The sequence below is a fragment of the Manacus candei genome, unplaced genomic scaffold (assembly GCF_025592945.1).
Source record: "Manacus candei isolate 608988 ecotype Guabito, Panama unplaced genomic scaffold, ASM2559294v1 h1tg000046l, whole genome shotgun sequence".
Classification (NCBI taxonomy): domain Eukaryota; kingdom Metazoa; phylum Chordata; class Aves; order Passeriformes; family Pipridae; genus Manacus; species Manacus candei.
Window position 1 is genome coordinate 15,695,101 of NW_026138094.1, and position 16,114 is coordinate 15,711,214.

General features: G+C 56.5%; 1 protein-coding gene across 1 annotated transcript in view; it reads left to right on the top strand.

Moving 5' to 3' along the window:
- Positions 1–2,582: 2,582 nt before the first annotated feature.
- The window catches only part of CORO2B (coronin 2B), a 39,484-nt gene continuing 25,952 nt past the window's right edge, over positions 2,583–16,114 (top strand). Inside the window, exons 1-3 of the mRNA XM_051796897.1 lie at positions 2,583–2,806; positions 9,417–9,505; positions 14,122–14,189. Of these exons, the coding sequence (XP_051652857.1) occupies positions 14,139–14,189 (51 nt within the window). The 5' untranslated portion in view covers positions 2,583–2,806; positions 9,417–9,505; positions 14,122–14,138. The remainder of the gene's footprint in view (positions 2,807–9,416; positions 9,506–14,121; positions 14,190–16,114) is intronic.

A 16,114-nucleotide genomic window follows, 5' to 3' on the forward strand; every position in this document is an offset into this window, starting at 1 on the left:
GGTCCCAATAAACCTTCAGAGCCAAACCCCAGTCACCAAAACCCCAAGATCTGTCACTGCCTTAATTTGGATCCAAATTATAATCAGTCTGCCCCAAACTGGGTGATTTGGAGTTGCTGTGCTGTACTGGGGGAACAAGGTGAGCTGTTATCCTGGCCATGGCACAAGAATTCCCTCAGGGCAGGGAATTGCCCCATGCTTGGCAGGGCCACTGCTGCAGCTTCCCCACCATTCCAAAATCCCACCAGATTCCCCCAGGATCTTACCTCTGTCTGGTAAGGGCTCGGTTGAGGGGCTGCACTGGCTCCCATTGCTTTCCCTGCTCCCCAGAGGGGATCCCAGCCCCTTTCCCCACATTTCTGATTTCCCCTCAGCAGCACTGGGGGTTTGGGGGGTGCTGGGATTTACCACAACACGGAAAATCCGGACCCCTCCATCCTCAGGATCAGCCCCCAGGAGCCTCCCAGCCTTTCCCTTCCCACCCTACCTCCTCCAGCTGTCCCAGTTCACAGCTCCAAGCGAGTTGTTTCCACCAGTTAATTGGTGCTAATTAATTCCAGCAGCTCCAGACAGTGCAGGAGGCTCAGTGGGATCCAGGCACTGCCTCTTCCACCCCACGAGCGACGGCAGCCGGGACACGGCGGCTCCTCCAAGGCTTTGGAACAACCTGGCTTCTGCTCCTCTGGCTCAGCTGGGCCTCAGTGTCCCCTGTCTCAGTCACCTCCTGAGCTCTGTTTCATTTTAAGCACCATCTCTGCCCACACTGGTCCTTCTGCTCCCGCCACCAGCTCCCAGGAAATGGGGTTTTGTTGGGAAAAGGTCATTGCTGGGTGGTTTGGGATTTAGAGGTGGCTTCTCTGGCTGGCTGATGTCATTAGCCCTCCATTAATTGCATTAACCTTTCTCACAGTCAGTCTCCAGCCCAGCTCACATGGTTTAGCTTTAAAAATAGTTGATTTTTAGGAGAATATCAGGGAGCAAAGGGTTTTTTACAGCTCTCGGCGTTCACTCGTTGTCAGACCCACTGTGGTTTTACAGGGAGGCTCAGCACTGGAATAAAACTAATCTTTCATCATCAGATTCTTGGCTGAATAATCTCCTTATAAAAAAGGAAATCCTTTGTTTATTGGCAGGGCTTTTCTTTAAGGGGAATTGGAAATGCATTTGGTATTGACCTCGAGCCTTTTTAATTCAGCAACAATAAATTCAGTTGGTGCAACATCCAATCTAATGGCTGGATAATTCCGGGCCTGGGCTGTATCCTGCTGCTTTCATTGCCAGGTAACCAGGAGACAAGGAGCTAAAGTGCTATTTTTTTTTCTAAGTATTTATTCTCTCATCTCCCACGATGAGGATCTTTACATATGTGAGAAAATTCCTGGTCTGTAGCTGGTGCAAGGATGTGCAAAGTGATACAGGCCAGGGATGCTTCGGTGCCTCCCGGTGCCCTGCACTCCTCAATTTATTAAATTACGTTCCCGAATTTATTTTGAGTCGGGGCCATCAGGAGGGTGATTTTTCTCAGAGGTGGAAGAGGAAGTGGGATAAAAATATACAGATTTTTTTTTCTCTCAGCAGTGACTTTGTGGCAGCTGTTCAGGCCTGGTCTGTGGAGGTACCTGAGCACATGGGGGGACATTGGAGCCCTGAGTAACCCTGAGTGCCACCTCCAGTCTGGGCCACCCTGCACTGGCCTGGAAAATGGAGCTGACAGCTCTGGGACACAGCACGAGGCTCTGGGGTTGTCACTTGTCACCATCTATAACAGGAGGGGAAAAAGAAATAATTTTATACGTGAAGGGAAACGAGCACGTGGGTGGATGGTTCTGGATGCTGCAGGACCCTGGAATACACGTGGAATATACAAACATACATTTAATATAAAAATATACATGGAATATACAAATATACATGGAATATACAAATATACATGGAATATACAAATATACATGGAATAGATAAAGATACATGGAATAGACAAATAAACATGGAATAGATAAATATACATGGCATAGTAAATATACATGGCATAGATAAACATATGTGGAATATATAAATATATGTGGAACATATATTCCCCATCCCTGGAAGTGCCCAAGGCCAGGTTGGAGCTATCTGGGGTAGCAGAAGGTGTCCCTGTCCCCACGGCATGGAGCGGGAACGAGATGAGCTTTAATGTCCCTTCCCACCCGAGCCATTCCATGATTTCCAGCCCCACCGGCACGCCCGGCCGTGGTGGGGGGGACCGGCCAGCGAGGCGCGGGCCCTGCGGCGCATCCCCGGCTCCCAAAAAGCCCTCGTGCCGTGTCCCGATGCCCCTGCAGAGCCGTGCCGCAGCCCGGCGCCCAGAACCCCGCATTTCTCCCCTGGCTCTGGAGCCGGGAGCGCTCTCCCCTCCCGGGGCGCTCCGGGATGCGCCGCGCCCGGGCCGCTCTGCCCTGCGCGCATCCCCGTTCCGGGCCGGGGGATTGGGGGCCGGCAAAGGGTTAAAGCGGCCGTTCCCCCCCCCTCGGACCCCCCCTTCGTGGGCCGTCCCCCCCCCGCGGGAGGCGGCTCCGGTGACATCACCGCCCCGCCGCGCCGACACCGGCCGGGCGCGGACTGCGCTGCGCTCCGCGCTCCGTGCGGGGAACAGCCCGGCCCGGCCTCCTCCTCCTCCTGCTCGCCCTCCTCCTCCTCCTCCTCCTCCTCATCCCTCTCCTCCCCTGGTTGTTATTTTTCCCCGCTCCGCGCATCCCGCGCCCCCCCTTCCCCCGCGCCCGCGGAGCGCTCGCCCCTCCGCGCCACCCGCATGACTGTCACCAAGGTAAGGACCGGGACCTGCCCACCCCCCCCCCGCGCCCCGCAAGGTGCCGACCGGGGGCTGCGGAGCGAGCGGGGCCCGCCCGACCCCTTCCCCTTCCCCCCCTCCCCGGCCCGAGCGTCCTGCTTTTTATTTCTCTGCTTTAATGGATTTTATTGTCCCCTCGCCCCTCCCGCTCCAGCGGCCGCTCCAGCCCCGCAGCTCTGCTGCAGTTTTAACCCTTGGAGAGTGCGGCCGGGCCGAGCACCCCCCCGGGGGCTGAGCATCCCCCCCAGACCGAGCATCCCCCCCTGACTGAGCATTCTCCCCGGGCTGAGCATCCCCCCCAAACTGAGCGTTCCCCCCCGACTGAGCAACCCCCGGGACGAGCATCCCCCGCGAGCCGGACATCCCCCCAAACCGAGCATCCACCCCCTGCCCGGGCATCCCCCGAGGGTCGAGCATCCCCCCGGAGGTGGAGCACCGCCCCCCCGGGCCGAGCATCCCCCGGGGGACCCCTCTCTAAGCCGCTTTCCGCTCGGCAGATGCTGCCCAGACCTCTACAGGTGGCTGCCGGCTTGGCTGGGAGAGGGGGGGGAAACCTCGGGAATGGGGCTGGGGGGGATTAAGGAGCGAGACGGGGGGGTTCGAGGTGGCAGAGGGTCGGTGGCGGCTGAGCGGGCTCACCCCGAGCAGAGCAGAGGGGGTGCGGGGTGCGGAGCCCCCCAGACCCGCCCTGCGGGCTCAGCCCCGCGGCTCTCCCGGGTTCCGGCGGCGCAGGGAAGGCTGTGCCCGCTGAGGATCGGTGCCCGTTCGTCCCCATCCCCACGGGAGCCGAGTTCATCCCCTCCCACTCCCCCATCCCTGAGTTCATCCCCTCCCACTCCCCATCCAGCAGCAGGTCCGGGCTGTGCCAGAGGGACACTGGATGGGGGCGGCCCAGAGCACCCAAAATCCTGTTGGATTGGGGGTGACACGGCAGAGTCCGGAGGAGAGGGGAGCTCCCTCCCTCCATCCTGTGGGAGCCGTGGGACTGCGGGAGCAGAGCTGGACCTGCGGGTCCCACCCCCACATCCCTGCTCTGTGTCCCTGACAATGATGGTCTGGGGGCTCAGACACTCGGGGGGACACTGCAGCCCCCCGGCCTCGGGCAGCCCCCAAGGCAAAGGGGGGGTCCTGGCTGTGGCTGGAAGGGTCTGGGTGGGCTCTGATCCCCATCTTGGGAGTGGGACTGGTGCTCCCTGAGGGTGCTGGGAGCCCCAGTGCTGCTCTGGGTGGTGACAGGGCTTGTGGGGCCACGGCAGGGACTGGCACTGGGGGGCGTCGGGCAGGGCACTGGATTAACTGGTTTGGTGCTCCCAGAGTGGGAGCAAACAGAGCTGAAGCTGCCCTGGTCCTTCTCCAAGCCCTGAAGTGTTCCATGTTCCAGGGGGGCAGTGGGAGCTGTGCTCTGCCTGCTGCCTTGCCCCCCAAAATCGCTGCTCTCCTGGCAGGAGGGGACACACAGCAGGGAATGTTGGGAATGTCCAAACACCCTGGGGCAGCTCCAGAGCCACGCTGGTGGCTCCCCGGTGAAAATGGGGGAAAATCCCTCTTTCCCATCTTTTTCCTTGGCAAATAACTCGTGTTTTGCCCCCTCAGCTCTTTCTGGGCTCTCACCAGAGGTGCCCTTTGTGGTTGGGTATTACCATGTGCCTTGTCCTGTGCTGTGCCATCCCAACATCCTTGCTCCAGGAAAAGTGTGTTTCCAGCAATTCTGGGTGCTGAGAGAGGGGTTGATGGGCAGAGCTCAAACTGGGTTAAAAACCAACTACAACTGGGATGAAAGAGCCTCAAAGTCCCCGGTGCAGGGTCACAGTTTGAAGCCAGGCTGGTGAATTTGTAGAGCTCATTAACAGGTTTGTTCTGGGTGTGAAGAGATTTATTCAGGGCTACGCTGGGAAAAGGCTGCAGGGCTGTCAGGGAAGCCCAAGCAGGAGGATGGGGAAGGGCCCTGCTGGGAATTTTCGAGGAATGGAGGTGCAAAAATAGGCAGTTCTGTCATCTGCACCTGACTTGCTTTCATTAAATCAATGTAAATCTCTAATACACCCTATGGATTTTATCTCCTGCAATGTGGGTTGAAAAAGAAAACCCTGGAGTAGATTCTTGACTTGCCAGGATCAGTGCCAGGATCTTTCCAGCCAAACTGGGGCACAAACCCCAGCACAGAGGTGGGGAACATGTCCTTCACTCACTGGTCCTTCCCTGTGGCCCAGGCTGGCGTGGAGAGGGAAAAACAAAGTGGCACAAGCACGTGAGGGAGAGGAGATGCTTTTCCTGGGGGTTTTGGGCTGTCAGGACTCAGTGCGAGGTGGGGATTCAGGGAAGGTCTGGTGATCCAAAACTGGGGGGAATGGTGGGGTTTGGGCCCTGGGAATTGCCTGGGTGTTCCCAGGGAGTCTCCATCCTGCCCAGTCTGACTAAAACCAGTAAAGCCCAGAGCTCCCAGTGCTGTCAAGGACTATTGGGAGTGTTCCTGCAGCAACTCCCACATTGCAGCTGCTTCCCAGGCAGTGCTGGAAACAGGAGCCCTGGGCAGGCTTTTCCAAACTTTGTAAATATTCCTAAGTCATCCTTAGAGGAAAATCCATTTGACAATCAGGTGCAGGGGCCTAAAGCCAGGCAGAGCTTTCCCGAGGCATCGGGGGCCAAACGAGCTTTTCCCGGGATGTGGGGGGACGTGGAAAGGCAAGGAGGGGGCTGGAATATCTGCTGTCAGCCTGTGGAACGGGCTGGTTCCATCCCTGTCCCAAGCCACCCCCTTCCCTCCCACGGGAAGGAGCACAAGCAGCCGCAGCACATCCCAGGTCCCAGCTTTTGGGGGAGTTTGGAACCCGGGAGAGTTTCGGGAGGTTATAAATGGGCTGGAGGTGGAGCAGCTGAAACGCAGGGAGAGCTCGGGGAGCTGCCCAAATTCTGCCCCCCTGGCATGGCACGGGTGCCATGGCATGGCCACTCCAGCTCTGCCTGGCAGGGCTTTGTCCAGCAAGGCCTTCAGCTGGGAAGGTGCCGTTGGAATCAGGGACAACTTCATCCCTGCTCCTGCAAGAGCGTGGGCTCAGGTTTGGTCTCTGTGCCTTGGAAACAGAAGCCCAGCCCGGTTCCAGGAGTTCCTCCATGGCTGGGGGTCACTGGGGAATTCCTCATCCCAGAAAACTCTGCTGTGCTCCAGGGAGCAGGAGGAGCACGGAGCCAGGCTGAGCAGGAACAGGGATGTGAGTCCTGGGATGGAGAACAGCAGCAGGAGGAGGGAAGGCATTCATCTGGCAGCAAAGTGGTAACGGGATGGTTGGGGAGGCCCAAGTGGGAATCCTGTGGTCAGGGAAGGGCTGGAGGAATTTAGCCTTGGATCAGGGGGTGTTTTGGCCAGGCAGGTGCTCCCAGCTCCCACCCATTGCCAGAGGCTGCTTCCAAAGCCCTAAATATAATTAACCACAAGACAAATTAATAGGGGCCAGGGGGGGTTAATTTTGGGAAGAGAGTTTTTGAACAGCTGGAGATTTTCTCAAAAGAAGCCATTTAAAGGAGATGCCATCTGGGAGGTCCCTGGGTGAGCCCAAGGTCTCCTCTGGCTTTGCCATGTTTTCACTGGCATTGGCCATGGAGCCCAAGGAATGGCTCATCCTGGGAATGCAGCAAGGACATGAAGCCAAACCCAGGATCCAGAGAGGGAATTGTAAAGATTGCCTGTCGTGATCACAGTAAATAAATGAAATTACCCTCAGCTGGGAAGTTCCTGTCCCACATTCCTGGTGGGAAGTCACAGTGTCCTCTGGCACCTTGGGAAGGGCAGATTCAGACTGTCTGAGGGAAATGCTGATCCATGGAAAAGCTGATAGTGGTTCAATCGATCAGGTATTGACTGAAGGCACTGGGCTGTGTTATCAGGGAAAAGGGCTTTGCAGAAATTGGATTGGACAACATGGATTGGCCGGATTTCCAGGGAAATAATGGGTCCAGTCTTCTAAAAAGTGAATTTCATGGAGCACTGTGTGTGCTCTGATATTTGAGAGCCAACTCCAAACACCTACAGGGCCTAAAGGGGCTCCAGGAGAGCTGGAGAGGGACTGGGGACAAGGGATGGAGGGACAGAGGTAGGGAATGGCTTCCCATTGCCAGGGAGCAGGGCTAGATGGGATATTGGGAAGGAATTCCTGGTTGTGAGGGTGGGGAGGCCCTGGCACAGGTTGCCCAGAGAAGCTGTGGCTGCCCCTGGATCCCTGGAAGTGTCCAAGGCCAGGTTGGATGGGGCTTGGAGCAACCTGGGACAGTGGCCTTGTGTGACCATGGGCAGGTGCTCTTCCCAGTGGGAGAGGGAGAAGTTTTCTGCCTCGTTAGGCCTTGAAATCCATATATTTTTAGTTGGGACTCAGTGACGTGGCAGTTGGAAAAGCCCCACTCGTTTGGGCTGCCCAGGCAGAGACTGATCATAGAGAAATAATGGTGTAAAACAGAAGTGATGGTGCAAAATGGAAGTGATCGTGTAAAATTAAGTGAATGTGTAAAATCAAGTGATGGTGTAAAATCAAGTGATGGTGTAAAATCAAGTGATGGTGTAAAATCAAGTGATGGTGTAAAATGCAGTGGCTGTGCCCCCAAGGTGGGCTGGGGGGTGTGAGCAGGGCTGGGGGCTGCTCTGGAGGAGCTGCTTTGCAGCCCCTGTGCTGGCTGCAAGTCCTGGAGCTGTGCTGGTGCCACAGCTGGGAAGAGCCAAGGAGGTCGTGTTGCCTCCCAGCTGGATGAGGATGGAACAAGGCAGTCAGTGGTGGGTTGTTCATGGAGAACAAGCCCCCTTGTCTCCAGCAGGGTAGTGCTGCAGCTTTGGGGGGATTGCTGGGGGTTGGGACGAGGATAAGGGGCTGCTTTGAGTCTAAAAATGGCAGCTCCCTGTTTTCAAGGAATATTCCTCCTCAAAGGCAACTTGTCTGGCCGGGGGCTCTTTAATGAGTTTTAATTGGGATTCAAAGCAGCATTAATGGGGTGTGTTAATGGGGCCTGGCTGTGGCCAGCAGGGCCTGTAATTCATCCCCTGCAAGGAGGGGTCACCCCCGCCCCCCCTGCTCCTTTTCATGGCAATTTTATCCGATGATGAATAGTCCAATTCATTCCCGGCTCCCAATCCCGGATTCCTATCTCTGAGTCAGTGGCAATTACCCAAACGTGGCAGGATGGAGCCAGCTGCTCTGTCCCCCCCAAAATCTGGGAATCCCAGCGTCCCCTGGCCGGGAGGGGAGCGGTGCCAAGCTCAGCTCCCAGAAATCCCGCTCTCCTTTGTTCCTGGCAGAGCTGTTGGCAGAGCCAGGGTCGGGCTGTGGAGCTCCAGTGTCTCTGGAAAAGCTCTGGGAGCAAAACTGCCCTGGGAGAGGCTGTGCCAGAGCTGCCAAGGTGTGGTTGGAGCTGCAGAGAGCAGAGAAATCGGGATAAACCCCCCGGATCTGAGCTCAACCCGGGGTCCTGCTGTGGTGTGCAGCACAGCAGGGATCCCGTGGGATGGGAAACATGGAATCCTGGAGCAGGGAAGGATTACAACCACCTCCCTGCACCAAAACCAGGGAATTCCCAACCTGTTCCATGCTCAAGGAAAGCATGGATACAAGACCAGGAAGCTCAGGTCTGTGTGCAAGGCACTGCCCTCCCTGGCTGGGTGCCAACCTCATCCCCCGTCATCCCAACGGGATTCAGACCTGGATTTTCCCCTCCCAGAGTGGTGGTTTCTTCCACCTGCTGTGCAAATCCCTCCAACAAGCTGTTGGGCCTTATGGAAAAATCCTCTCCCACCTCCTGCACGGGAGGGTTGGGAATAGCTGTGCTCCAGCCCAAAATCCCTGTGGTGCAGCCAGGGGAGCTGTGGGGCCGTGATGGGGACGTGCCCATGGGTGTGTTTGGGACAGGGAGGTGCCAGAAACGTGGATCATTGTCACAGAGTTCCTGCTGTTTTGGGAATGGGAATGATGTAAAGGGCTGATGGCCCTGGAAGTGTCCAATGCCAGGCTGGACAGGGCTTGGAGCAACCTGGGATAGTGGAAGGTGTCCCTGCCCATGGACATGGATGGGCTTTAAGGTCCTTTCCAACCCAAACCATTCTGGGATTCTGGGATTCCTGGGATGTTGGGTGCTGGAGCTGTTGGCAAAGCCTGATCCATTTGTGATTCCTGGATGAGGGTCCCTGTGCAGCCATGGCCAGCCCAGCCCTTCTCCCTGGAGCATCCCTGCTGTCCCACAGGACAATGGCTGCTCTAAATTCCCAGAGAACAAGGGCCTCTGTGCCGTGTGCCCAGGGAAGCTCCAGAGGGATGGGGCCATAATCCTGCCCCCTCCATGCCAGCAGCACCAGGAATGTGGCTGTGCTGCTTGGGATCCCATGGCTGTGCTGGGGTCACCCCTGTGCCTGCTGCCAGCTCCCAGAGCCTCTGGAGGCTGGGAATGACAGTGGGGGGCAGGAGCTAATCCTAATCCCACCGGGATCGTTATCCCTGGCACTGGTGGCTGCACACCACATTGGTGACCCCGAGGAGCAGGGTTTGTCCCTGTTGGGGCTTGGGGCAGGTGGCAGAGGTGCTGCTGTAAACAGAGGGTCTCCCTTTTGTTCCAGGCTCCAGGAGTGCCCACGATTCCCTGAGCTCCACGTCCATCCCGGGGTGTCCGGAGCACCCGCCCAGCCCGCGGAGCAGAGCAGGGCAGGTGAGACCCCACCCCGAGGGATCCCAGGGGGCTGGAGAGGGATGGCAATGGCCCAGGGATGGGGTGCCCTGCCCAAGGTGGGGGTCTGCCATCCACAGCCCCCCTCCCAAAAATCCCCCTCCCAAAAATCCCGGATTCCTCTGGCACCACAGCCAGGAGAGCACTTGTTATCGGGAGCGGTGCAGCAGCTGCCACAGCTCTGCTCCTCCCAAAATTTGACCTTGTATCCCCAAAAAACCTCTGTTCATCAGATCCATGGAATACTCAGTCCTTGTGGAAATGCTGACTCCTTTGAGCAAATGAGCAAAAAGCAGGAATCCTCTGCAGGGATCCTCTGCAGGAAGGTTGACCACGGCCGAGCATCCCGTACGGGCTCAGCCTGTGGGACGCTCTGGCCCTTCCCAAGGAGTCACAGCTCTGGCTGGGATCACTCCAACCTCTGGCAAAGAGAGCTGCCCGTGCTGCTCTCATATAAAGTGAGAAAAACCCCAATTCCAGAGCTAAAACACAAGGAAAAACAGGGAAAAGGCTGGATTTGAGGCACATCCCGGGGCAGGGGGGGACATCGCGGCCGCTCCTCCGCCGGCTCCCGGAGCTCTTTGTGCTGGAATAACAAGGCTCCATTTGGTTTCTGTGGATGTTTCCCTTATCCCAGGAGCTGGAGCACAAGGCAGGGCTTGTCCTGGCTCCAGCTCCCTGGAGGGCATGGGGTGGGCTGGCACAGGGGGGTCAGTGCCTCCCTCATCCCGACCCGCCCGCCCTGTGACCTCCACCCACCCCAGCTCTGGCACTTCCTCACTCTGGCCAGGAAACGGGGTCCTGGAGCCTGGAATATTTACTGGATAATGTTTGTTTTGCTTCTTCTGCTGTTTATTTCTTTTTGTTCTTTCTCTTCGCTTCATCTCTCTTGGAAAACTTTTGCCCCCCAGCTGGGATGAGCTTCCAAAACCCCCCGGTGGGTTTGTGAAGCTGTCCGGGAACGACAGGCTGGGATGGGAAAGGAACCTCCTGTGGGATGCCCTCCCATGCTCTCTGGAGCACCCCAGGGTGCTCATTCCCAGGAACATTTTGAGTGTTTTGGGTGGAAAACAGCGAGTGAGGGAGTGCTGTTCCCTCAAGGACTATTCCCTGCTTGCTATCTTGTTTGCCAGGATAAATAAGGTTCTGTGGATCATGTCCCACGCAAAGCTGGGGCTTGGAAGGGGTTTTTTTCAGGCTATCCCAAAAGGAGCAATGAGAGTGCTCCCAGCAGGCTTTTTTTCCCAATTTTTTTACCCTCACCCACCCAGCATCTCCCCAAGGAATTTATTCCTCCCTTTCTCCAGCCCTTTCTTACCCCACCTGAGGCTTTTCCCCTCTTCCCAGCTAAAGAGCAGGTGACTTCCAGAGGGGTTGGGTTGATGGCATTCTCCCACTGGAGGTGTTCTCTTGGAATACAAACAGTCCCATTTATTCTACTTCAAACTGCCGGATCCTGGCTGGAAAAACACAGTGGAGCCAACGACGTGTGATGGGATATGAAATAACTCTCATGGATGAGCCTCTGGCTCGGTCACACGTTTGTTTCAAGATGGGAAAAGAGACTTTTCCCCCTCTCAGACTTCCCTAAAACCCCCTTCAAGTTGAGAAAAAGTATGTAGGGGGTTTTTTTCCCCTCAAGGAAACGTTATTCCAAGAAGCTGGAGGAGGGTGAAATCCTGTGGCCAGTGACCCAGGGCAGCTCCAGGGGCCAGAAACGCTTTGTGCTCCATCAGGATGTTTCCTCTGGCTTCCCAGGCTGGGAAGGAGCTGGGAAAGAGAGTGGGAGGAAAACTGTGCTTGTTTACAGGGTTCATTGATGAGAATGAGATTTGAGTTTCTTCTCAGCACACAGACCCAGGAGAGGTTTGATTTGCCTCTCCCAGAAGGTTTCCTGGAGGGAAAAATGGTCCAAAATGGGGCTCTGTGAGTGCCAGGACTGGTTTTGTGCCATTCCAGGCAGTCCATGGTGTCTGTGGGACATGGGAAGTGCCTGGGAAGCAGCCCCGTGGTCGAGAAGGGATGGGGAGGAGACATCTGGCCTTGCTTGGTGCCTTTTTCCCACTGGCTTGGGAAGAGGAGAGGCCCTTCCCAGGCTGTCAGGAGTCTCTAGGAAGAAGAAATCCTTGAAAAGTTGAACTCCAGGGAAATCCCAGTCGCTTTCTTCCAGGCTGGAACAAACTCAGCTGGCAGAAATCGCTTCGGAAACATTCATCTGTCTTTTGTCCTTTGTTCTGACCGTGCTAATGGGATTAATCCGGAATATTTGGAAAGCCAACTGCTCTTCCCAAACTGCCTCTGCATCTTCTCCTTGTCTGTGCACTGAGGGACAAGTGGCTTTCCCGAAGTGAAGGTGTTTGCCAAAAATCCCACCTCAAAATCCCACCTTGGGGCTCCCTGTGCTGTGGGATCACTGCTGGGAAGCCCAGCTGTGCCTGGATGGAGGGGCTGGGAATGTGACAGTGTTTTGTAGGAACGGTCTCTTTCCTTGAGGCCCCTCTCAGTGCCTTTATTCCGGTGTTTATTGGAGCCTGAAGGTGTTTCCTGTGGTGGGTGCAGAGCTGGAGCCGCTCCCTCAGCTTCCCTCTGCTGCTCCAGCTGTTTGTGCCATCAGCCAGATGCATCCATAAGGAGGAAACGAGGAGTTTTGCTGCTTCCCGTGGGATTTGGGTCTCCAGAGTGACCCTTCCCTGCTCTGAGGGCTGTGGGGACATGTGGGGATGGTGGGAATGGGGTCTGTGGTGTGACATCAGCGGTGGGAACACGCACGAGCCCCGGGACAGGCGCTCCAGCACCACGCCCGTGGGAAAAGGGAGCTGGAGTGGGGTGAGATGGGAGCAGGAAAACCCTCTCCCTGCATGGCTGAGCCACCTCTCCCCTCCCCAAGGGAACAGGGGGCTGCTGGCACCTTATCCTGCCACAGGGATGTGGCATCATCCGGCAGGGACGGTCACGGGCACGGTGCCCCGGGGCCAATAAAGCCAAAATGATGCAATTGCTCGGCAGCTCTGAGGGTCTGGAGGTCAAACCTGGGCCAGGACCAGGAAAAGAAGCTTCTTCCCAAGGAGAAGACTCTTTGTTCTGGGGGGAAGCAGAGCTGGCTCCATCTCCATCCTCGGAGCCTCTGTGCTCCGGTGGTGGTGGGAAATGGAGGAGCTCTGGGAGATCGAGGGGCTCTGGGAGCTGGAGGAGCTCTGGGAGCTGGAGGAGCTTTGGGAACTGGAGGAGCTCTGGGAGCTGGAGGAGCTCTGGGAGATGGAGGAGTCTGGGAAATGGAGGAGGTCTGGGAGCTCGAGGAGCTTTGGTAGCTGGAGGCGGTCTGGGAAATGGGTGAAATCTGAGAGCTGGAGGAGGTCTGGGAGCTGGAGGAGGTCTGGGAGCTGGAGGAGTTCTGGGAGCTGGAGCAGGTCTGGGAGCTGGAGGAGCTTTGGGAGCTGGAGGAGCTCTGGGAGCTGGAGGAGCTCTGGGAGCTGGAGGAGGTCCCAACACCACTGATGTTATCTCAGAGCCATAACTCAGAGCCATCCAAACCACAATGCTTGCAGGGAGCCCTAATGGGGAGCTTTATCCCTCATTGTCCAAGTCATCTGCAGTGGGATGGGCAAGTTTTGGCTCATAAATAATCATATTTTTAGTGGTCAGTGTCTAACCCTGAACTGACCTTGTGCAACTACGAAAATCCTTGTTCCCCCAGTCCCTGTGACCTTCTCAGGCCACCAGGACACGGTTTTGGGGCTCTGATCCCCGTCCCTGAGGTGCAGCAGCACGTTGCCAGCCCAGGGCTCTGCCTGCCATCCCTGCCTGCTCCCGGGAACACCTGAACAGTCCCTGTCCATCAGCCCGTGCCGGATTTCACACAAACCACCCGTTCCTCAAAGGTCAAGCCGAGGCTTCTTGCGGAGAAGCACAAATTCCAGAACAGAAACCTCTGCAAACGCTCCAGCTGAGGAGTTTTCTCCATGGCAGCGCCCAGAGGAGCTGACTCACGGCAAACCTGAGAGAGGGAGGGAGGTTGTTTTACACCCCGGGCTGCTCCCAGAAGGAGAGATGTTGTTTTACACCTGCCCGGCAGGTTAACGAGCAGTTAATTGTGTGAGAGTCAGGTAATGGGCCTTGGAGGTAAATACTTCCATCATCGATGCTCTCCGGAGCAGAAATGACCTCCTGGGATTCCAGAGTGGTTTGGGTGAAAGGGACCTTAAATATTATCCAGTTCCAACCCCCTGCCACGGGCAAGGACACCTTCGACTTGTCCCGGGTGGGCTCCAAGTTCATCCAACCTGGCCTTGGACACTTCCAGGGGATGCAGGAGCAGCCACATCTCCTCTGGTGGGCAACCTGTGCCAGGCCCTCCCAGCCCAAAATTCCTTCCCAATATCCCACCCTGGTAATTGGAAGGCGTTATTTGTGTGGATTACTTTGTTCTCGGGGTGGGGACTCAGCCTCCTGCTCGGCTCCTGCAGGGAAAATCCCGGTGGGATTCGACTCCTTTCTTTCCCTCCCCACCTCTGGAGGGTGTTGGTGTGTTTTCTCTCGGCCTGCCGGGGGAGGGGGGAGCGGTGAATTGAATGTTTTTGCTTTCCCCCCTCTCTGCACAGAGCTCTTGTCGAGTCAAATGAGGGACCTGCACAAGTCAAACGTGCTGGGGAGCAAACACGGCAGCCTGGTGAGTGTCTTAATAAGGCTGGGACAGACAGCAGGGCGAGCCAGAGTGGTTCCTCTCGGTGCCAAGGGACTCTGAGAGCAGGGGCCAGCCCTGCTCTCAGAGTCCCTTGGCACCGAGAGGAACCACTTTTAATTCCCCCCGCTCAGGCTCGGTCCGTAGGATGAAGCCCCGGCCCCGCGGCAAGGCTGGGTCGGGCTTTAAACCCGGTTTAGGGGAGCCCCGCGTGTGCCGCTCTCTTGGCATGGGAATGAAGGACCTGATGGGCCCGAAGGTTCGATCTTCGGGAGCGCCTCGTTAGTGTGAAAGCCATTAATGGGAACAAAAGGCGTTTTCAAGGTTGAATTGAGAAGCATCAGAGCATTAGAGGGGCCGGGGAGATTAAAATCGGCGTTTGTTTGGCTCTAATCTAACGTGCATGGAACAATAAGCATTTGATGACTAATTTTTGGCAGCGCTGGCTCTCTCTTATCAAAATATAGCTGGTTCGTTCCGAGCTTGGCTTTAGGGGCTGGATTCCAGCGGCAGGAATCCCACATCCCTGCTTTGCTACCCGGGCATCGCCGAGCACAGCCCGTGTGTCCAGGGCAGCCCGGGCAGGACGTGTCCGGGCTGAGGCTGTTCTGGGGTGATGCAGTTTGGGGTGATGCTGTTTCGGGTGGCGCTGTTTAGGGGTGATGCCGTTTTCGGGTGATGCCGTTTTTGGGTGATGCCGTTTGGAGGTGATGCCGCTCTGTCCTGCCTCAGGCTCTGCCAGCTCCAGCTCCTGCTTTTCCCCCCTCAGAGGGGAAAAAAAATATAAATCTTGGCTTTGTGGCTGGGATGTGGCTTTGCAGGGGCTCCCTGATTGCGGGGACAGCCTTTTGCTCTTTGCCAGCGCTCCGGGCACAGCCCTGCTCGTCCCAGCCCAGGCTCAGCCTCTGGTTCTTGTGGGACCCGGGCTCGCCCAAAAAAATCCATGGCCAATATTTACCACGTCCTTTGGGAAAGGGTTTAATCCGTGAGGCTCCTAAAGCCCCCCGAGCTGATGCCCCCCGGGAGCAGGGGATCGGGGCAGGGCTGTGCCCACCTCGCAGGGACCTTGGCATGGTGGCCCTGCCCTGGAATGTGGAGCGTGTTCAGGGTTGGGGCACAGCAGCGAGTCTGGGGGTGAGTTTTTCCTCTAAAATAAGCCCCGATGAGCTATTTTAACGTTTTCTCCCCTGCTCTCTGCATGAGGGAGCTGAGGGTGTCCCCGGGCAAGGGCACAGGGCTCGGGCACCCCCTGCTCCCTCCCAGCGAATCCATCTCCGGAAAAACAGCGCTTGTTTTCGCCCAGTTGTTAAACACTTCGTTGCCTTTAATGACCAATTGATACTTGAAATGTCAAACTGGAGCACTCCTGACCTTTCTGATGGAAAATAACTTCTGCCCAGCGGCTGCCAGGGATGCGCAGGGGCTCCGGAGAGAGGGAAAACAGCCCCGTGCGCGGGGGGCACAGGGGGCACAGGGGCAGGAAGGGGGTGGCTTTCGGTCCTTTTTGGTTTTCTTCGTACAAAACCGTGCCTTGAGTTTCTCTGCAAAGCCCCAGATGGGGAATGTTTGTCAGAACCTCGGTCCGTGCCAGGAGGGAGGCAAGGAAAAAAAAGGGAATAATGTGATTTTGGAAAGGCTCTGTCTCCTGGAGCGCCTCCTGAAAGGCCCAGATTTTCGAGGCAAAATAATGAGTGTTGGATTTCCTTTTCCCAACGCATTTTTTTTCATGCAAATACCTTTCTTTCTTTTTTCTTTTTTTTTTTTTTCTTTTTTTCTTTTTTTTTTTTTTTTTTTTTGCTAGTCAACCATAACCACGGGCAGAGCAGGGAGTCAGACAGTCACGGTGCAGGAGCTCCGGGTTCCCATTAAAAACCTCTCCCGGGCCACGGGATGTTGGGATGTGCCATCGTGGC